Source organism: Lytechinus variegatus, chromosome 5 (assembly GCF_018143015.1).
Source record: "Lytechinus variegatus isolate NC3 chromosome 5, Lvar_3.0, whole genome shotgun sequence".
In the NCBI taxonomy this organism is placed as follows: Eukaryota; Metazoa; Echinodermata; class Echinoidea; order Temnopleuroida; family Toxopneustidae; genus Lytechinus; species Lytechinus variegatus.
Window position 1 is genome coordinate 37,258,250 of NC_054744.1, and position 17,874 is coordinate 37,276,123.

General features: G+C 35.1%; 1 protein-coding gene across 3 annotated transcripts in view; it reads right to left on the reverse strand.

Moving 5' to 3' along the window:
* The window catches only part of LOC121416062 (myosin-IIIb-like), a 56,913-nt gene extending 43,115 nt beyond the window's left edge, over positions 1 to 13,798 (reverse strand). For all 3 annotated transcript variants that reach the window (XM_041609506.1, XM_041609508.1, XM_041609507.1), the window contains exons 1-11: positions 13,553 to 13,798; positions 11,674 to 11,739; positions 10,892 to 11,025; positions 7,514 to 7,616; positions 6,217 to 6,319; positions 5,479 to 5,635; positions 4,095 to 4,200; positions 3,381 to 3,500; positions 2,440 to 2,548; positions 1,102 to 1,221; positions 226 to 326 (exon numbers count right to left, since the gene is read on the reverse strand). In XM_041609506.1, coding sequence (XP_041465440.1) covers positions 226 to 326; positions 1,102 to 1,221; positions 2,440 to 2,548; positions 3,381 to 3,500; positions 4,095 to 4,200; positions 5,479 to 5,635; positions 6,217 to 6,319; positions 7,514 to 7,616; positions 10,892 to 11,025; positions 11,674 to 11,739; positions 13,553 to 13,663 — 1,230 coding nt within the window. In that variant the 5' untranslated portion in view covers positions 13,664 to 13,798. The remainder of the gene's footprint in view (positions 1 to 225; positions 327 to 1,101; positions 1,222 to 2,439; positions 2,549 to 3,380; positions 3,501 to 4,094; positions 4,201 to 5,478; positions 5,636 to 6,216; positions 6,320 to 7,513; positions 7,617 to 10,891; positions 11,026 to 11,673; positions 11,740 to 13,552) is intronic.
* Between the last annotated feature and the right edge of the window lie 4,076 nt (positions 13,799 to 17,874).

Genomic DNA, 17,874 nt, shown 5'->3' on the forward strand with positions numbered 1-17,874 from the left:
TTAGAACAGATGCAAAAGGGGACAAAATTTGCTGATTCATCGACAATTGATATTTTCAAAAAAACGTAATTGTAAGGAAAGTTACATCAAAGGGTAATTTAGGTTACCTTTTCTGTTGTTAATATCCGATGTTCAAGATATAATTTACACTTTATGATATATGACCGTGTGCAAAATATGATCATGCACAAATCGTGGACATACCATAATACATGAATTTCATACCTGATTGAAGAAGTATTGGAGTTGTTCATTGGCTAGGTTGATGCAAGCTTGCTCAAAGCTGTTTGTCTGCAGATGTTCAAACCCAAAAATGTCCAGAATACCTGCAAAAAATAGAATTCATTAATTTCCAGGTCAATCTGAATCAAAATCATGAAACCTACCAGAATTGAAGGACAAATTTTTATCACATAATAATCATCCTTCACAAAATCTCACCCATATTAAAGGTAAATGCTAGTTTTGGTAACGATATCAAAATGAGTTCGTACAGAATCCAATGAAATGACCACCAAAGTGTCTGTTTGTATAAATAAAACGCACGTGCCAAAGGATTCTGGAAGAAATTGTGTAATTGCTGAGAAATCAGCAAATAAGCACAGGATTAGGGTAGAGCGTCGGGCCCGACGCTCTAAGCAATAATTATACATTGTCCCACGTGCGCTTATCTGAGTTGGGGATCTTCGGTGTGAAATTTTTCAGCGTAGATTTCACAAAGTTCAGTTAATGTAACTGTACCAGATCTAGATCATCGATGATATACTGACAATTAAGCCTTGTTTTACAGACTTTCTCATGAAATCAGTGTTTACTGCAACTACTGGAATTTCTCTTTAAATCTAACCATAAGAGTCTTTCTAAGATTTCATGTATGTTTCCAATCATGTTAGTTTATTCAATTGCAACGCTTTGTATTTCAATTCAAGCTTTTTTTATTCTCTATTCATATAGTCTTTTTGTACTCATAATATCGTCACTGAAGTTACAAACTTGCACGTGTTTGCCAAACTTTGTTCTGTATCCTTACACGTATATATTTTTATAAGTTCAACTAGTTCTAATAACTACAAATAAAAAACTATATTCAAAATCAATTACCAATCTCGGTAGCCTGGCTTGGATCAAGTTGTTCTTCTGGGGCAAGAAGCTGGTTGATCTTGTTCACAATCCAACTGAAGAGACGCCCATAGAGAGCCTTTGTCATTGCATCTCTAGCATCTAATAACAATATAACAATAGTCATAATAAGAATAGTCATCGAAATCTTGATGGAAAAAAGGCTGTTATCTGTTATAATTTAGAGGCTTCATTATAATCCATGTATGAGGAAAGAGCTGGCAAGCAGCTTTTCACCTGTATGGTAGTTCAACATCCTCTTGGCAACATAACTTTCCTAGTGTACCTCAAATAATTGGATAACACTCAATTTTTATTTTTTTTTCAAATTCAAATTCAAATTTATTTCCACAATTAAAAATATACGTATATAAAAATCATTGACATTAAAAGATATATTACACATGGAGGTGTCAAAGAAAGCATAACTGCTTGTATAAATTGGCCCCTAAAGTATAGAATAAATCATATTAATACATGCAAAGTAAACAAACAATATAATCATAACATAATTACAAATAAGTCTAAGAGAAGGGAGGGGGGGGGGTGAAAACTTCCAATTCACTTCCAACTGAGATACATGTATGAAGATTTAATTTTGTACCACTGGGGAATTGGGTAATCACCGGAATAACCCTGTGGTTAAGATATACAGATGATATAATCCATGAACGAGGAAAGAGCTGGCAAGCAGCTTTTCACCCGTATGGTAATATTGAGGTATAAAACCAGTAATCATGGTTGCAATTTGCAAAGTTCAACAGATCCTCTGCTTTTACAGATTCCATCCTTCAAAACAAAAGACACGCTAGGTGATCAAGCATTTGCTTGTGCAGCCCCCAAGCTCTGGAATAGCTTACCCCTGGAAGTTAGGAAAGCACCATCCATAAACAACTTAATAAAAAGCTCAAAACACATCTATATAACTAATAACAAGCATTTTAAGAGTCCCATAAAGCGCAGTAGAATATATACTTTATGGAATAGTTTCTGGACTCTATGAATTTATATATTATTATTATGATAGACCTTTCACTGGTTTTGAGTTTTAATACCCCTGATAGGATAGTCACCTATAGATCAAGCCAAGAATACTAATTAAACCCGGTTTCAAGAAATAATTCAATGCGTTTCATTTAATGTTTTGCTCCTATTTAATATGGCAAAACAAGATCATTCAGACAGCAAACAAATACATGAACATTAAATTTTCTTTTATAATTATCACCTCTCAAAACTAACCAGCTACAGTTTTTTAACAGTACAGTATTTCACAATGATAATGTCAATTCAATTTTTTTATGAAATGGTGAAACTAACCTTGTGCTTGTGACTTGGTATAGTTCCTCTGAAATCTCTCTCCATGTGCTACACTGGTTGTATATGTCAAGTTAGACATCAAATCTTCCTTTGCAATCCCCAGAAGATCCTTTAAAAGAAAAATAATAAAAAAATAATAAAAAATAAGATAAAGTCTCTTTCATATCACTCACTATCAAAAAAGGACATAAAATCTTCATTTTGGAGACCCACAAAGATCCTACCCAAGGAAAATATGTAAAAAAAAAATAAGGATCTGAAAAGTCTGTTTGTGTCATCTACACTGTAATAAAGAGGCCCATATATGGTACCAATAAGAATACAATAAAGTTCTAGGCTACAGGAATAAGTAGGGCTGAAAATAAACAAGGAGACAGATTTGCTTTCACATATGGAAAAAGAGGAAATGAAGGAGAGGAATGTTGACATTGCTTCCTGCCCTCTCCTGTTTTCGTCTTCTTTTCTTGATATGTTCATCCTTTCCTTGACCTTCTGCTTCTTTTTCTATTCTTTCTTTCTTTTATTCATATATTATTAAAGAGAAATGCCAGTAGTTGTAGTAACCACTGATTTCATGAGAAAGTCTGTAAAACCAGGCTTAATTGTCAGAATATCATTGATGATCTAGATCTGGTACAGTTACATAAACTGAACTTTGTGAAATCTTGAAATCTACGCTGAAAAATGTTCACACTGAAGATCACCAACACAGATAGGCACACGTGGGACAGTGTATTATTATTGCTGGAATAAAGACCCGACTGAAGTGACTGAAACTGCGCTTATTTTGCTTATTTCTCAGCAATTACACAATTTCTTCCAGAATCCTTTGGCACATACTTTTCATTCATACAAACAGACACTTGGGTGGTCATTGTATTAGATTCTGTAAAAAGTCATTTTTAGATCGTTACCAGAACTGGAATTTATCTTTAAATTACCCCAACTTTCTGAGCAGCTTCAGGATTTGTGATGTATGCTGCGTCCTCTTCGTTAGCCTCTATCTTCAGCTGTCCAAGAGCGAGGACACTGGCTAGAATATGAAACATATCTTCTTTCTCCTGTAAAAACAATATGTTACATCAATTAAAAATCTCTTGGAAACATATCCTTTTTTTCTAATGCAAGAAACATTCTTGGTTAGAACTGGGTGGTATAGTATGGCTGGTTTATAATACTACAGTATCTCTACACTTTTCTATGTAAAGGGCAGTCCATTTAATTTCCATATATTTAATTTCAAATAAGCATTACATGAGGTATACAAACATATCTCATACATGATGAAATGGAGAAAGATTTTCTATTTCGTCATGTGACCTTTTTTATACTACATGTAAGAAAGCTAATGGACAAAAATCAAACAAACAGAATGAAAGGAAAAATAGAAATTATGAAAAATGAACTAAAAAGATTAAATGAGTGATGCAAAAATAAATAAATGAATTAATAAAAAGGGGCACATTTCGAGGTTTAATGAATTCCTAATGAAACTATTATTTTTTTTAATTCAAGACAATAACACTAACAATATAAGAATATCAACCATTTTTGCTGCATACATGTAGCTGAGACAAATTGAAGTGAAAAAAATAACTATATATGGAAACTGAACAAACAGTGAGTTTGTAGAGTGTTACAATAATTATTCTGACCTCCTCCAAGAAGCCTACAAGATCCATGGCATTAATGAGCTCATCAAAGTATTTTTTCAGTCCTGCTGGGTTGTTTTTAAGACATGATGGCCCGTTTCTTAGATACCTGTAAACCAAAATGATAACAATAGGTGGTTTCAGACCGCCTCGAAGTTCGCCAGTTCCAGGTATTCTCTGATCGGGAAATTTACCCCGATCAGAAAATACCAGGTATTTTGGTAATGTGAAAGCAAACTACGCGTAATCTCCCCGAAAGAAAATACCCGCTAAATAGTAGGTACTTGGCGAAATTACGAGAACTTTCGTGGGGATTTTTCCAAGTTCGCAGGTATTTTGGCGATGTGAAAGCAAATTACGGGAACTTTTATCCCAGCGTGTCGTTGGGCGCGGCGGCGTGGGTGGCTGCTGGGCTAGAGATTTTGAATCTCCCGCCTTGCCTGCTTATCAGACCACACTGCGCATGCTCGTAACTTCGGGAACTTATCCCGAAGGATGTGTTTCGGGGCGGTGTGAATGCAGGAATAATTAACGGGTATTTTTTAGCCTTAAAAAGTTCTCGTAATTTAACGGGGATTCTTGTGATCGAGGCGGTTTGAAACCGCCTAATGGTAATGCAATCACACACCATGACCTTCTGCTACAATTTTCCTTATAGAACACAGGGTAGGTGTGGTTTAATTGAATTGTAATTTGCCTTCGAATATAATGTACATTTTAAATGCAGTTTTTATAATCATGCATTTATTATCATCTCTAATGCTCTACTGCACCAAGAATAAATATTGATAATCGTTTTGTAGACATAGCTGATTCAGAATTAGGCAGTACAACGTCATTAAAAAATAGCTATTATACATGTAGAACTGAATGGAAATAAAATGAAAAATCATTTTAATGTGATTATTATGAAATAAATTTTAATAACCTTTACCGACTTGAAAACAAATTAATTGAAATTGATTGAATACAGTAAATTAAGTTGAATTTTACAAATCACAGAGAAATTCGAAAGCTGAAAATGAATTCAAATGATTGAAATAAATTGGATTTCAACTGAATGGAATAGAAAGAAACTGAACACATGGGACTAAAATTGATGAACTTATTGAATGGAGTGGACTGTAATCATGGGTAACAATTTATTATTAGGTTTTACCCTTCTTCTTCTTCCTCCTTCCTTTCTTCCATCTCCTCCCCCTCCCTGTCCACCCTCCCTCCCTGTACACCCCCCTCCCTTCCACTTCCTTTATCTTTTATCTCTTTTTTGCTCCTTTTCAAAAATTTTCTTCATATTATTGTTCTCCCTAACCCTTTCTCCTCTTTCTCTTGCTCCTCCTCCTCATCTCCATCTTCGCCTCATCACATCCATTATCTGACCACTCACATATAATCAGAAGCATTCTCCAGTTGTAATTTCTTCTTCATCTCCTCATCCAATCCAGCCAGCATGTAATAGAAGATGTGAAAGTTCTCTTCTCCAGGATTCTGAAAGACCACTCTAGACTTCTCCAATAGGTACTCAGAGATCTTGGCCCCCATCACTGAAAAGAAAAAAAAAAAAAAAAACACTTACACCTGTATGGTAAAAATGGATCAAGAGTACTTCTATCAAGATAACGTCTTCATCTTCTTTTTTCTTCGTCCTATTTTTCTTCTTCTAATCAAAGTAAGCAACTATGCATCATTATGGTGTTTAATTCCCTAGAACTGACTGCTAAATTTCCAGATCAGATTTATTAGAAATTTCCCCTAGTTCCATTGTTTCATGATGCATAATCATTCATACATACATGCAGTTGTTGACAAATTAATGCCACTCTTCATATTTTTGCATTCATTAATAAGTCATGTCAGTTATTTACATGTATGTAGTTTGAGAAAATAAAACATTTGCTTCAAATATGAATTTATATCAAAATACAGAATATCTACCCACAAAATGAGAATGGCATGTTGATACTGCAAATGATGAGTAATTGGCAAGTTTGTTATCATTTCAAAGTGCTCATTATATCTTGATTTTGATAAAAAGATGTAACTAGTCAGTAGGAGAGCTCAAAGTGAAATTGACTTATTTTTAGTAAAAGTGAAATCATATTTTGATTTGTTCATGCAACCGTACCTGTTCCTTCCTTGAATTTAAGTTGGATGTATTTTCCAAAGCGACTTGAGTTATCATTCATGACTGTTTGTGCATTACCAAACGCTTCTAATAAGGGGTTGACCTGAGAAACATGATACAGAAAATCAGGAATAAATGATTTCAAAAAATTATAACAGAGTTAGAACTCGATTTTCCAGCACAAAAATATCACATATTTTCACAGAAATTCATGAATTTTACAATATATTTGGGAAACATTTTCATACAAAAATTCATTAAAAAGTAAAATGAATGAAAAATAATCTGTTTTCAAGTTTTAAGCATTTAGTATAAAGTTCATTAGAAATAAATCTGTTTTTATGTACATGTAGCTATATACTTTTGGATATAAATGCATACATCTATATCTTATCCTTTTAACTTTAAGTGTTTATATGAAAGTTTTCACATAAATCTCCTAAATTAAACCTCGAAGTAACAATAAAGAAATAACTTTTAGATTAGATCTTGATTCAAATTGAAATTGCAATACTTATCCATGCTCATATCACTTATAATCATAAATGAAGATACTTAAATATATTGAAATACTATGAACAAGTTTTAGAAAAACATAGTCATGCAACGTGATCCCCAAATTCAATGTTTATAACAATGGAATAATACATTAAGGATTCAGATTTAAAGGAGTACTCCGTGCTTAAAATAGTTATATCCTAATAGAGTAAAATTCACAGGGCAAAATGCTGAAAAATTTCATCAAAATTTGAATACCAAAATTATTGAAGTTTAACATTTATCAATATTTTGTGAAAACAGTAATATGCCTGTTGTCATGAATACTCATAAGATGGGATAATGATGTCACATCCCCACTTTTGTTTTTATGTTATTACATGAAATCATACATATTTCATTTTTTCACAGATTTGTGAATAATACATGTATGTCTGCCTATAACAAAATAAGTTGCAGCAATACAATTTTATTTCTTTTTATCAGTTGTAAATCCATTATTTCAGTTCCTGGAGGAAAAAAAATACAATAAACTCATTTTCATGTAATAAAATACAAAAGAACAAGTGGGGATATGTATCATCAGTTTGCTCATTCAAGAGGACATGCATGCTATGGAACTGTTTTATGAAAATAATACAAATCTTCATGTTAAAACTTTGTTTTTCCTTATCCAGTTTTGATCAAATTTTTAGTGTTGCATATATCTGATTTTCTTTATCTGTTCAAAATCTTATTTCTAGCCCGGAGAACCCCCTTAAAAAAAAGGTCATGTTGATACAGGACATGTAGCACCTACCTGTAAGATTTGTTGTTCGAGCTGTGATTTTCCCTTGCATAGTTCAATGAGCTGTTTAATAATCAGTTTTGTACTCTCTGTCTTCCCAGCTCCACTCTCCCCACTATGAAGACCAATCACAAAGAAAATATCACATTATAAAACAATCAAACTTCAGTATAAAACCATATAAATTTATTCTGCAAAACACACACTCAACATTGCCTATCATCACATAATATCAAATATAAATTTTCTTATAAATGATCAGGTTAAAGAGAAAAAAAAACATACCAGCCTGATAGTTGACCATTTCCCCCACTAATAGACAACTAAACATCACTGATGCTAGTTTGCGTCTGTAACCTATTCTTCATTTAGGTTCCAGGACAATTACCCCCGGACAATTACCCCCCCCCCCCGGACAAATACCCCCCGGACAATTACCCCCCAGACAATTACCCCCCGGACAAATACCCCCCGGACAACTACCCCCCAAGGACAACTATCCCCGGACAACTACCCCCGGACAAATACCCCCCGGACAATAACCCCCCAGACAATTACCCCCGGACAAATACCCGCCGGACAACCATTCCCCCCGGACAACTACCCCTTACAATTACCCCCGAGGACAATTACCCCCTGGAAAATTACCCCTGGACAATAACCCCCAAGGACAATTATCCCCCGGACAATTACCCCCAAGGACAATTACCCCCATAAAATCCTCCCTTCTCTCAAGCATCAATGTTAGAATTAAGCGGGACCCATTGTAAGTTTTTGGTCGGTGGCACAGGTTTTCAAAATATTTTCTCCTTTATATTTATACGTTGATAACTTTTTCTTTTTCCTGTTCTCTCACTTTCTTTTTTCCTTTTTTTTGTTAAGTGGCGCCTTCTGCATCATGAAAAATGGGCCAAAACCTCCCGTTTGGCTATATATATATTCATCAGAAATGTGTAAAACTGGCCATCATACTAAGTTTTCATAAAACAATTGAACACGATTAGTCATAATAATCACAAATGCTGAATATTTCTGATTCCACCTGATCTTATTTTTTAATTTTTTTTAATATTTATTTTGGGTTTAATTTCTGGAAAGAAATCAGGCAAAAAGATAAAACGTAAAAAAGACACCTTCATAGGTAGAAATATATTGAAAGACGATAATGCAACTATCAACACTAACACTGTCAAGTAGGACCTATAAACCTGTTATTTTAAAACAATTCAACTAACAAGAAGCTAAAAATTATGAAACAACAATTGCTGCACATTCCAGATTAAGATGTGGCTTTATAACTTAATACAATAAGCTAAAAAACTTTATGCAAAGATAATACACACAAGAACACCATGTAATTTTACCATTGAGGCCCTAAATGGTAAAATTATAAGGTGTTTTTTGTGTATTATTCTTGAGTGAAAGCAATCAAACATTAAAGAAGGAAATTACGTACCAAAATTACTAAATTGTAAACAATATGACATCAAATGTGTTTTTTTCTATACAAATTGGCAATCATGATAGTATACAATTCGTTCAAGATGCATTTTAAGGCTGGTTTGTAAGAATTTATAACAAGTAGAAGTAAGAAGTAGGCCTATGCAAATCAAATAATGCGACCGAGCAGCGTGAGCTGAAAAAAATAATATTTAGACCCTAAAACAGACATTTAACAGAGCACTTGAAATAATCAATTTGTAAATTTGAAAATAATGAAAGCTTGTTATCCGAGATGAAATATGTTTTGTATATTGACTTCAAAACTTGATATTTTAAGCTACATAACAGCCTATTTAACAAGATATGTATCTCATCAAACAGGCTATGCGAGCGCGAATTGCGAGCAAAAAATTTAATTTAGTGACATGAAATGTATTTTTAAATAATTTTCCAAGTCTTTCTCTGACCTTTATTTTTCACTCGTCTCCCTCCTCTTATTTTACCTCTTCTTTTCCTCCTTTCTTTTCCCTTCTTTTTCTTTTTTCATTTTTTTGCTCCGCCAATAGGGGGGGGGGCGGTCCCCTCGGCCCCTCCTGGATCCGCCTATGGATGGAGCTCACTTTTACAGCTTTCTTACGGCATTCGTTTGATTCCAAGATACATGAGAATGCCGTGAGTACTTCTTACGTCAAACTCCTTTTGTCTAGGGGGTTATTGTCCTTGGAGGGAGGTAATTGTTCCGGGTGGTAATTGTCAGGGGGGTAATTGTCCTTCGGGGGTAATTGTCCGGGGGGTAGTTATCCGGGGCGTAATTGTCCGGGGGGAGTTGTCCCGGGGCAATTGTCCGGGGGGGGTAATTGTCCGGGGGGGGTAATTCTCCGGGGCGTAGTTGTCCAGGGGGTAGTTATCCGGGGGGGGGGTAGTTGTCTGGAAGTAATTGTCCGGGGGGTAGCTGTTCGGGGGGTAGCTGTTCGGGGGGTAGCTGTTCGGGGGGTAGTTGTCCGGGGGGGTAATTGTCCAGGGGGTAGTTGTACGGGGTTAATGGCCGGGGGTAATTGTCCGGGGGGTAATTGTCCTCGGGGTAATTGTCCTCAGGGGGTAATTGTCCATTGGGTAGTTGTCCGGGGGGGGTAAATTGTCCAGGGGGTAGTTATCCTGATCCCCTTCATTTATACTAGATTACTAGGGAGTTCGCTCCACACTGCACAATAGATTCAAGGACATATAAAATGTACAATGTATTGTCCAACTCCCTTCATGACAATGAACAACCAAGAAGTCTCTATTGAAAATTGGTGAATCAAAACAGCAGTTTAGTCCTCAACTCTGGACAAACGATATATTTGCAATTTTTGTCAGCTCGAAACTTTGAGACGAAACTGCCGTTCTTGTTCACCAATTGTTGACAAAGGAAATCAAATATTTCATACATACATACCATTGAATTATTTGTATGTCAAGAAAAAGGCACTAGAGCACCAAGTGGGGATCGAACCCGGGTCAAAGTGATCCAACACCCCGCTCTCTTGAATAATAGGAGGTGACAAAAAGATTTCCCTTTACGTTTGATCATCACTCATCAGATGTAAAGTAATCATAATTGTGGGTGCATCGTGGTCTAGTGGTTCTGACTCTCACCTTGGAAACAGAGGGTTGTGGGTTCGAATCGTAGCCATGGCGTATTTTCTTTCAGCAAAAAATTTATCCACACTGTGCTGCACTCGACCCAGGTGACATGAATGGGTACCCAGCAGGAGAAATTCCTTACATGTGCACACTGAGCGCAGGTGATGGTAGCTTGAGCTAAAGCCGGGGTAGTAATAGCAGCGCTTTGTATCCTCTGGCAAAAAGTGCTTTATAAATCCAGCTATTATTATTATTATAATTAATGTTATATTTAATCATGATATCTGAAAGATATGAGAAAGAGACAGTGTGAGATCTCACCTGATGACGATGCATTGATTCTTTTTTCCTCCTACTGCAGTCCCTGAAAGCATAAACTGGTAGGAAAGGTCCGATACTGCGTAGATGTGGGGTGGATTATCATTACGTTTGGACTGTTTGTACTGGTCTGTATACTGTATATAAAATAAAAGAAAAATACACATCAATATTTTGCACATGCCTACTATTTATCAATAAGTTAGAAATCATGTACATGTATTTTGTTACAAAAGATCTCCAGAACTCCCTGTATACTGTAGATTAAGTCAAAAGAAATTAAGACACTATTATATACCTACATGTAGATAAAAACTATTGAAGTTTAAATGATAGGCCTATAAACAATTTTTAGGGGAAAAATACATGAAAATGCAGATAAGTTACATGCGATTCCTTTTTAATTCCACTCAGTGAACCAAGCTTCATACGGTACGCTATAAGATTTATAAACTTTATTTCATTTTCTGTCAAAATCATTGTAGAATAGCAACACAGATTCCAATTTTACATACTGTTCAAACATCAAATGCTATACAAAAATTTAAAATAAAAAAATGGGCCCAAAGATATGAAACCATTCTCGGTTTACAGTAACCTCCCCCCCAAAAAAATAATAATATTGATAATTTTTTTCTTAAAAATGATATATCAACTTTTATATATTTGCTTATAATCAATGGAACAATTTATACAAAACACAAGATTGACAGAGTTAATCATTCAAATTAACAAAAAAATAGTATAGACAAAGAATAAAATGATAAACTGAGAAAAGAACAAACCTTCTTTCCATAAATTCCCAAGTCCCGGAATGGGTTTACAGCAACCAGGATGTCACCTACATAGGACTGATAAATTACAGATCGGTCGTCAAAACAAGTGATGGAAAGTGTCTTTACATTAAGATATTACAAAAAATTTATACACCCAGATATAGATAGGGAATAACAATATAAATATGACAAAAAGAAGCATTAACACATTTGTAATATGTCTGTTTCTCAATAAACAAATCAACAAAATCTAGTCAATAGTTGATCAATGATATTGTAAATTGCCTAACTTTGGCACAGAAAACATATGTTTAGAAATACAATTTTACAATTTTTAAGCCATATTAAATATTGCATACATGCATGTACATGTCTCACAATTTTGAACAAAGTTAATAACAAGAGTTGTGTGATTAGAGCAAAAACAGAAAATTCTAACTGGTTGCCATCAAAACCAAGGAAAGAAGAAATGGAGTGATCAGATTATAGCGGTAAACTTAGACTGATATATCTGCTATATCAGGGGCATTTTTCCAACATTGTCTCATTTCTATTTATCCTCCTCCTATACAGACGGAATGGCGGCCATTAGGCTCATAATGGTGGAGCAAACAACCAGACGAAGTCCCAGCGGAGTATATCCCTGACAGAAATAGATCTAGACCAATTTATCGGTCTAACTTAAACTCTACACAAAAAGGATGATTGATTTTGGCTCCCCCCTCAAAGAAATTTTTTTTAAAATAGATCTACATAATCAGTGAAATGTTAGATTTTTGTGTATTCAAGGTGTGATTTTTTTTAACATGGTTGAATTCATGATAAATCTAGTAGACCCTTTAGGCACTCACAATAATCCGATGTTAGCTATGGTAATAGGATACACCTCAATTCTAAACACAAATAGATCCAACGTTAGGTTCTACTTCTAGTTAGTAATACATGTATAATTACGTCCTTAGGGTTAGACTAGTTCATTATAAGCACAACATAGGTGGCTCGAGGAAAATGGCCGATGAACGCACCTTTTTGATCTAGTTCATCATTTACCCAGCTATTAGAGGAGCAGTTAAAAATCATGAATTATCATTATTATTATAATTATTATTTTTAATCACGTATTATATTTTAGTATTTTAATTTTTATCTATAAATTGTTATTCAAAACGGCATTTTGTAACATCGCTAATTTGAAGGCGTTTGAAGATTCACATATCAACAAAATTCACACTTATAAACCGATATATAAATACGGATTTCCTAGGGAAATCCATCCGGGTGTGGAGGTCTCGCTTATGCATATGGGAGGCGTTCAAGGCTCCATGATGAAGAAGTACGGTACATAATTGTATATGTCAAAATATTTTTAAAATATCATCATGGAGTCCTCAAGGCTAGGAAAATTCCCTTTTTTTTGAGTTATTGAGAAAAAAAATACATGAACATATGATCAAAAAAGGCGTAAATATTCTTTTAGAATGCAAACGCCAATAAACTAGAATAAAGTAGAAATTTTTTACTTGCACTGTACACTCAACACTTGACAAGCACAAGGTACAATAATACACCAGTGGCGGACTGTACCAGCCTGGAAGAAGAAGAACTATTTAAATTTTCACTAGGGCCTATTTCAATTTCAATTATTTATATTTCAATTTGATGTCTATTGTAATGTTATAATGTTATCATTTTTGTATATACTTCAAATGTGATAATATATGTTACTATGCCAATTGTATCATAATTGTAAATATGAAATAGAAATTAAAAGTGGAATATAAAACAACTGAATTATAAAACAACTGAAAAACTAAACACTAACCAACCAACAAGTCTTGACCTACACAAATATGGGCGTATGGGACTGCTTGTTGTATACCGTACTTACATAGATTTGATCATCACTATATCGATGCTTCAGTTCAGCTAGGAGAACTTCTTCATCAAGATATGGCAAGCTGGCCAAATCATGGGTTTGACCGAGGGCAGCCCTTGCCATTTTCCGTCAATTTCTTTCCAAAATTGTCTTAAAATCACAAAATATAGTGCCAGTATTTAGTTTCCAAAACTTTAAAACTTAACAAAATAACAATCAGCTCCAGATCATCGCAACCGAAACTGAACGGACGGCAGGATTTTGAGCGTGGGCGTGGTTATTTTAGGGGTACTGTAATGCACCCATTTAGGGCCCGAATAGGGTGTGCCTGACCTCAAATATAAAGGTGCAGATACCATTTCCCTTGGTTTCAATTCAATGTGAAAAGTAAGAGGTTGTCATATCAGTAAGCTTTATCGATGAGTTTTTAGAGATGAAATGACAACAAAATACAAATCAATTCATGTTGCTTCCGATTGGAAAGAAGGAAAAGAATCAAGGTGAGCTGCACGGTACTGTAATACGCATTTATTGCTTTTAGGACGTTCCCGCGGGACGTTCCACAGTTAAAATGAAATCCATGTCATTTTCACCAAATTTTGTGCATGCAGTGGGCTTTAAGCACCTAAGTGTTCAAAATATGCAAAAATTAACATGGCTCCATGTGCTTGATTTTGAAGTTTATTGAAAGGTTTCAAGAAATACGCAATAAAATTAATTTTGCATTCCCGGGTTTGCATTTTAGACTCGCGCGATCGGCGAAGTCAAAATCCATCTACATATCACAAAATTTTACATTATAGTTCATAAAGATAAGAAACTTATATTGCTATTCGTTTGCTCTTTGAAGAGTAGCAGCACCTGAAAGAAGACAAAAACATATTTTAAAAAAATTGAAATTTATATACCACCAACAAATTTAAGAAGACTGAAGGCCTACAATAAATCATGCAATATAAGCCCATGTCATTTCCACCAAACCAAAAAAGGCTTAATTGTACATAACGACAAATGTATTTCCCCATTTAAAGGTCAACTCGGCCACCTCAAAGTAATGTTGATTCATATAGAAAAGTCAGACAAGCATAATGCTGAAATTTCATCAAAATCGGATGTAAAATTTTGAAAAAAATGAGAGAATCGACCAGAATCGAAGTGTCCCTCACTCACTATTTTTTTTGTTTGTTAATGTTTGAATTGTACAATAAATTTTACAGATTTGATATTAAGGACCAATTTGACTGAAGCATTAATGTTAAACAATGGTAATTCCACATGTTCAGGGAGGAATGAAAATTTGTTTAACAGGACAATGAGAATATTAGAATAGTGAGTGATAAATGTTTTGTGAAATAAAGCGAAAATTAAAAATGTCATATCTTAGTCTTATTTTAAATCCGATTTTGATGAAATTTTCACTTAGTGTTATTCTTGTTGGATTAGAGGCGTTTAAGGTTGTCCATAGATTATTTTCAGCTAGCTTCGTAAAATAACACATCAAGACTTCAGGGGTGGCGATCCTGGGGGCGGGGGGGCACAGTGTCCCCCATACTTTTGAAGCACTGAAAAGGTGTCCCTTTTTACGCAAGAAAAACACCCCCTCAGGAACGTGTACAGTGCCCCTTTATAGTAATGATGAAATAATAACGTTTTATTTACCCAGGGTAGCCACTTCAATCATATGACTGCTCTTCCAGCGGGCCCTGCATAATATAATATGTTATTATTACCCTTAATTCTCCAGTCTGAATGCTGAGCGCCAAGCAAGAAGGCAGAAGGTCCCATTCTTATAAGTCTTTGGTATGACTCGGCCGGGGATCGAACCCACGACCTCCCGTTCATGAGGCGGACGCTCTACCACTGAGCCACCATGCCTTTTTATCGGAAGATGGCTCGTTTTAGGTGTTTCTAAGCGCCCTTTCTCATATATGTGCCATTTTTTCTCGAAAAATGCCCCTCATGGACGTGTTCTGTGCCCTTACCTGAGAAGGGCCCGTTTTATGTGTTAGCATAATTTATGTGCCATATCGTATATGTGCCAAATTCCCCTCCACCCCATCCCCCCCCAAAAAAAAAAAAAATCCTCCTCACAATCGTGTTCTGTGCCCCATTCTCATGAGAAGGACCCGTTTTATGCCGTTAGCAAGTGCCCTTTTGCCATCCTATAGATGCCTTTTCTCGTATCAGTGTCCCTTTTACCCAAGAAAAGTGCCCCTGACAAACATGTCTTGTGCCCCTCACATGAGAAGGATCCATTTTGTGCCGTTAGCAATTAAAAAGTGCTCTTTTACCTTCTTATAGATGTCCTTACTCTTACCAGTGCACCTATTTACACAAAAGTGCCCCTCACGAATGTGTTTCGTGCCCCTTTCAGAAAAGAACGACCGGTTTTATGTCTGAGCAAACGCTGGACATCGCTCCCTTGCCTTCTTGTCAGGGTTACACTTCGTAATTCCGAAGGTTCGTAATTCCGAAACACGTAAATTGCCTATACCTCAATGTTCGTTAATCCGAAAACGTAAAAGGGTTCGTTAATCCGAACATGGCGTTATTCCGAAGGTTCGATAATCCGAAAATGAAATCAAGGTTCGATGTTCCGAAGGTTCGTTAATCCGAAAACGAAATAAGGTTTGTTGTTCCGAAGGTTCGTTATTCTGAAAACGAAATAAGGTTCGTTAATCATTTCGTTTTCGGACTAACGAACCTTCGAAATTACGAAACTCATTTCGTTTTCGGATTAACGAACCTTCGGAATTACGAACCTCAATTTGTTTTCAGATTAACGAACCTTCGGAATTACGAACCTCATTTCCATTTCGGACTTACGAACCTTCAGAATTACGAACCTTCGGAAGACGGAAATACAAACCTTTGGCAAAACGAACATTCGGAATATCTGCACCTTCGGAATAATGAAGCTTCGGAATTACGAATGTATATGTGCTTAAGTGCCTTTTCTCGAATCAGTGCCCCTTTCACATAAGAAGGATCCTTTTAATGCCATTATCAATTAAAAAGTATCAAAATAGCCTACTGTGTATTTTAAGTTCATATACTGCCTGAAAATTTTATTTTTGATAATCTTTAATATATTAATTCTAAATATTAGAGGCTGACCTGAAAAGGTTGAAATTATAAGGACTATACATGTGGAAATTTGTTAACAGGATATACCTATATCTCAACATATAAATCCTTTTGCGGGCCAGAGTTGATTTTTGTTATTTTTTTTATTCGGACTGGAAAATGCAAAACTTAAATACCTTTATAGACATGAACAGAACAAGCCAATGAAATCGTGGAGCACGGCGGGGGTAAAATCCGGGTAAAATTTCATTTCGTTTGTTTCATTTTCAACAATATACAAATCAAATAAATACAATCATAACAAGTCAACATCATAAAAAAATATACCAATGTCATAAAATAAACTTAAGACATGTTATAAAAAAAAGGTTACATATAAAATAATCATGTGTAAAGGAATTGTGATTTATAATTTGGGAAAATGGAGGATCCCACTAAAAAGCTATGCTTGTATATTGTGGGCTCCTCAAAATATGACAAACGAGAAATAAATTTTATATATACAAAATGTTTGGAAATCAGATATTTCAAGCGTACATGCTAATGGAATAGACTAGAAATCTCTTTAAATTAGCATTTTTACTTTGATATAAGTTTGACCCCTCAGTTGTTTTTTTTTTACTCCGTCTTATCTTTTATTTTTTACCTCTATAAACCCGAGTTCTGCTCCTTCTCCAGCTTCCCCTATCTACTTCTTTTATTAAATGACTGCTGGTTGCAGTTGTGAAACCGGGTGTGAAACTTAGCTACATGTAAGTACAACACGATTGTATTCTTTTTAACAATTTACCAGGGTTTATCAACTATTCATAGTTGGCATTATAATAAAACTCATAATTGGAACGAAAATATGGCTTATGCTTATTGGTAGTAACTCATATGTGGGTTAATTGCAGTTAAAAACTCTGCACTTTTACTTGGAAATGCCATCCGGATAATAAAAAAGAACACGTCATAACGAATTTTAGGTCTATAATCATATTTGATTTCCATTTTGTCAATTTAATTATTTTCTGCCACGTGATCAGGGGCGGATTCAGCATTGTCCAATGGGGATGGGGGTGAAAAAAATAATTGATGGGCTGCTCGAAGAACTAAAAGCTCAGGGATTCTTTTTGAGGGTGGGGTATAACTTTTAACCTGATGATTATTGTTAGCAGTAAAATTAGGATTATACGAACTAAATAATGATGCGTGCGCAATTTTTTTTAAAGGGGAAGTTCACCTTGACGAATTGTTTGAGAAAT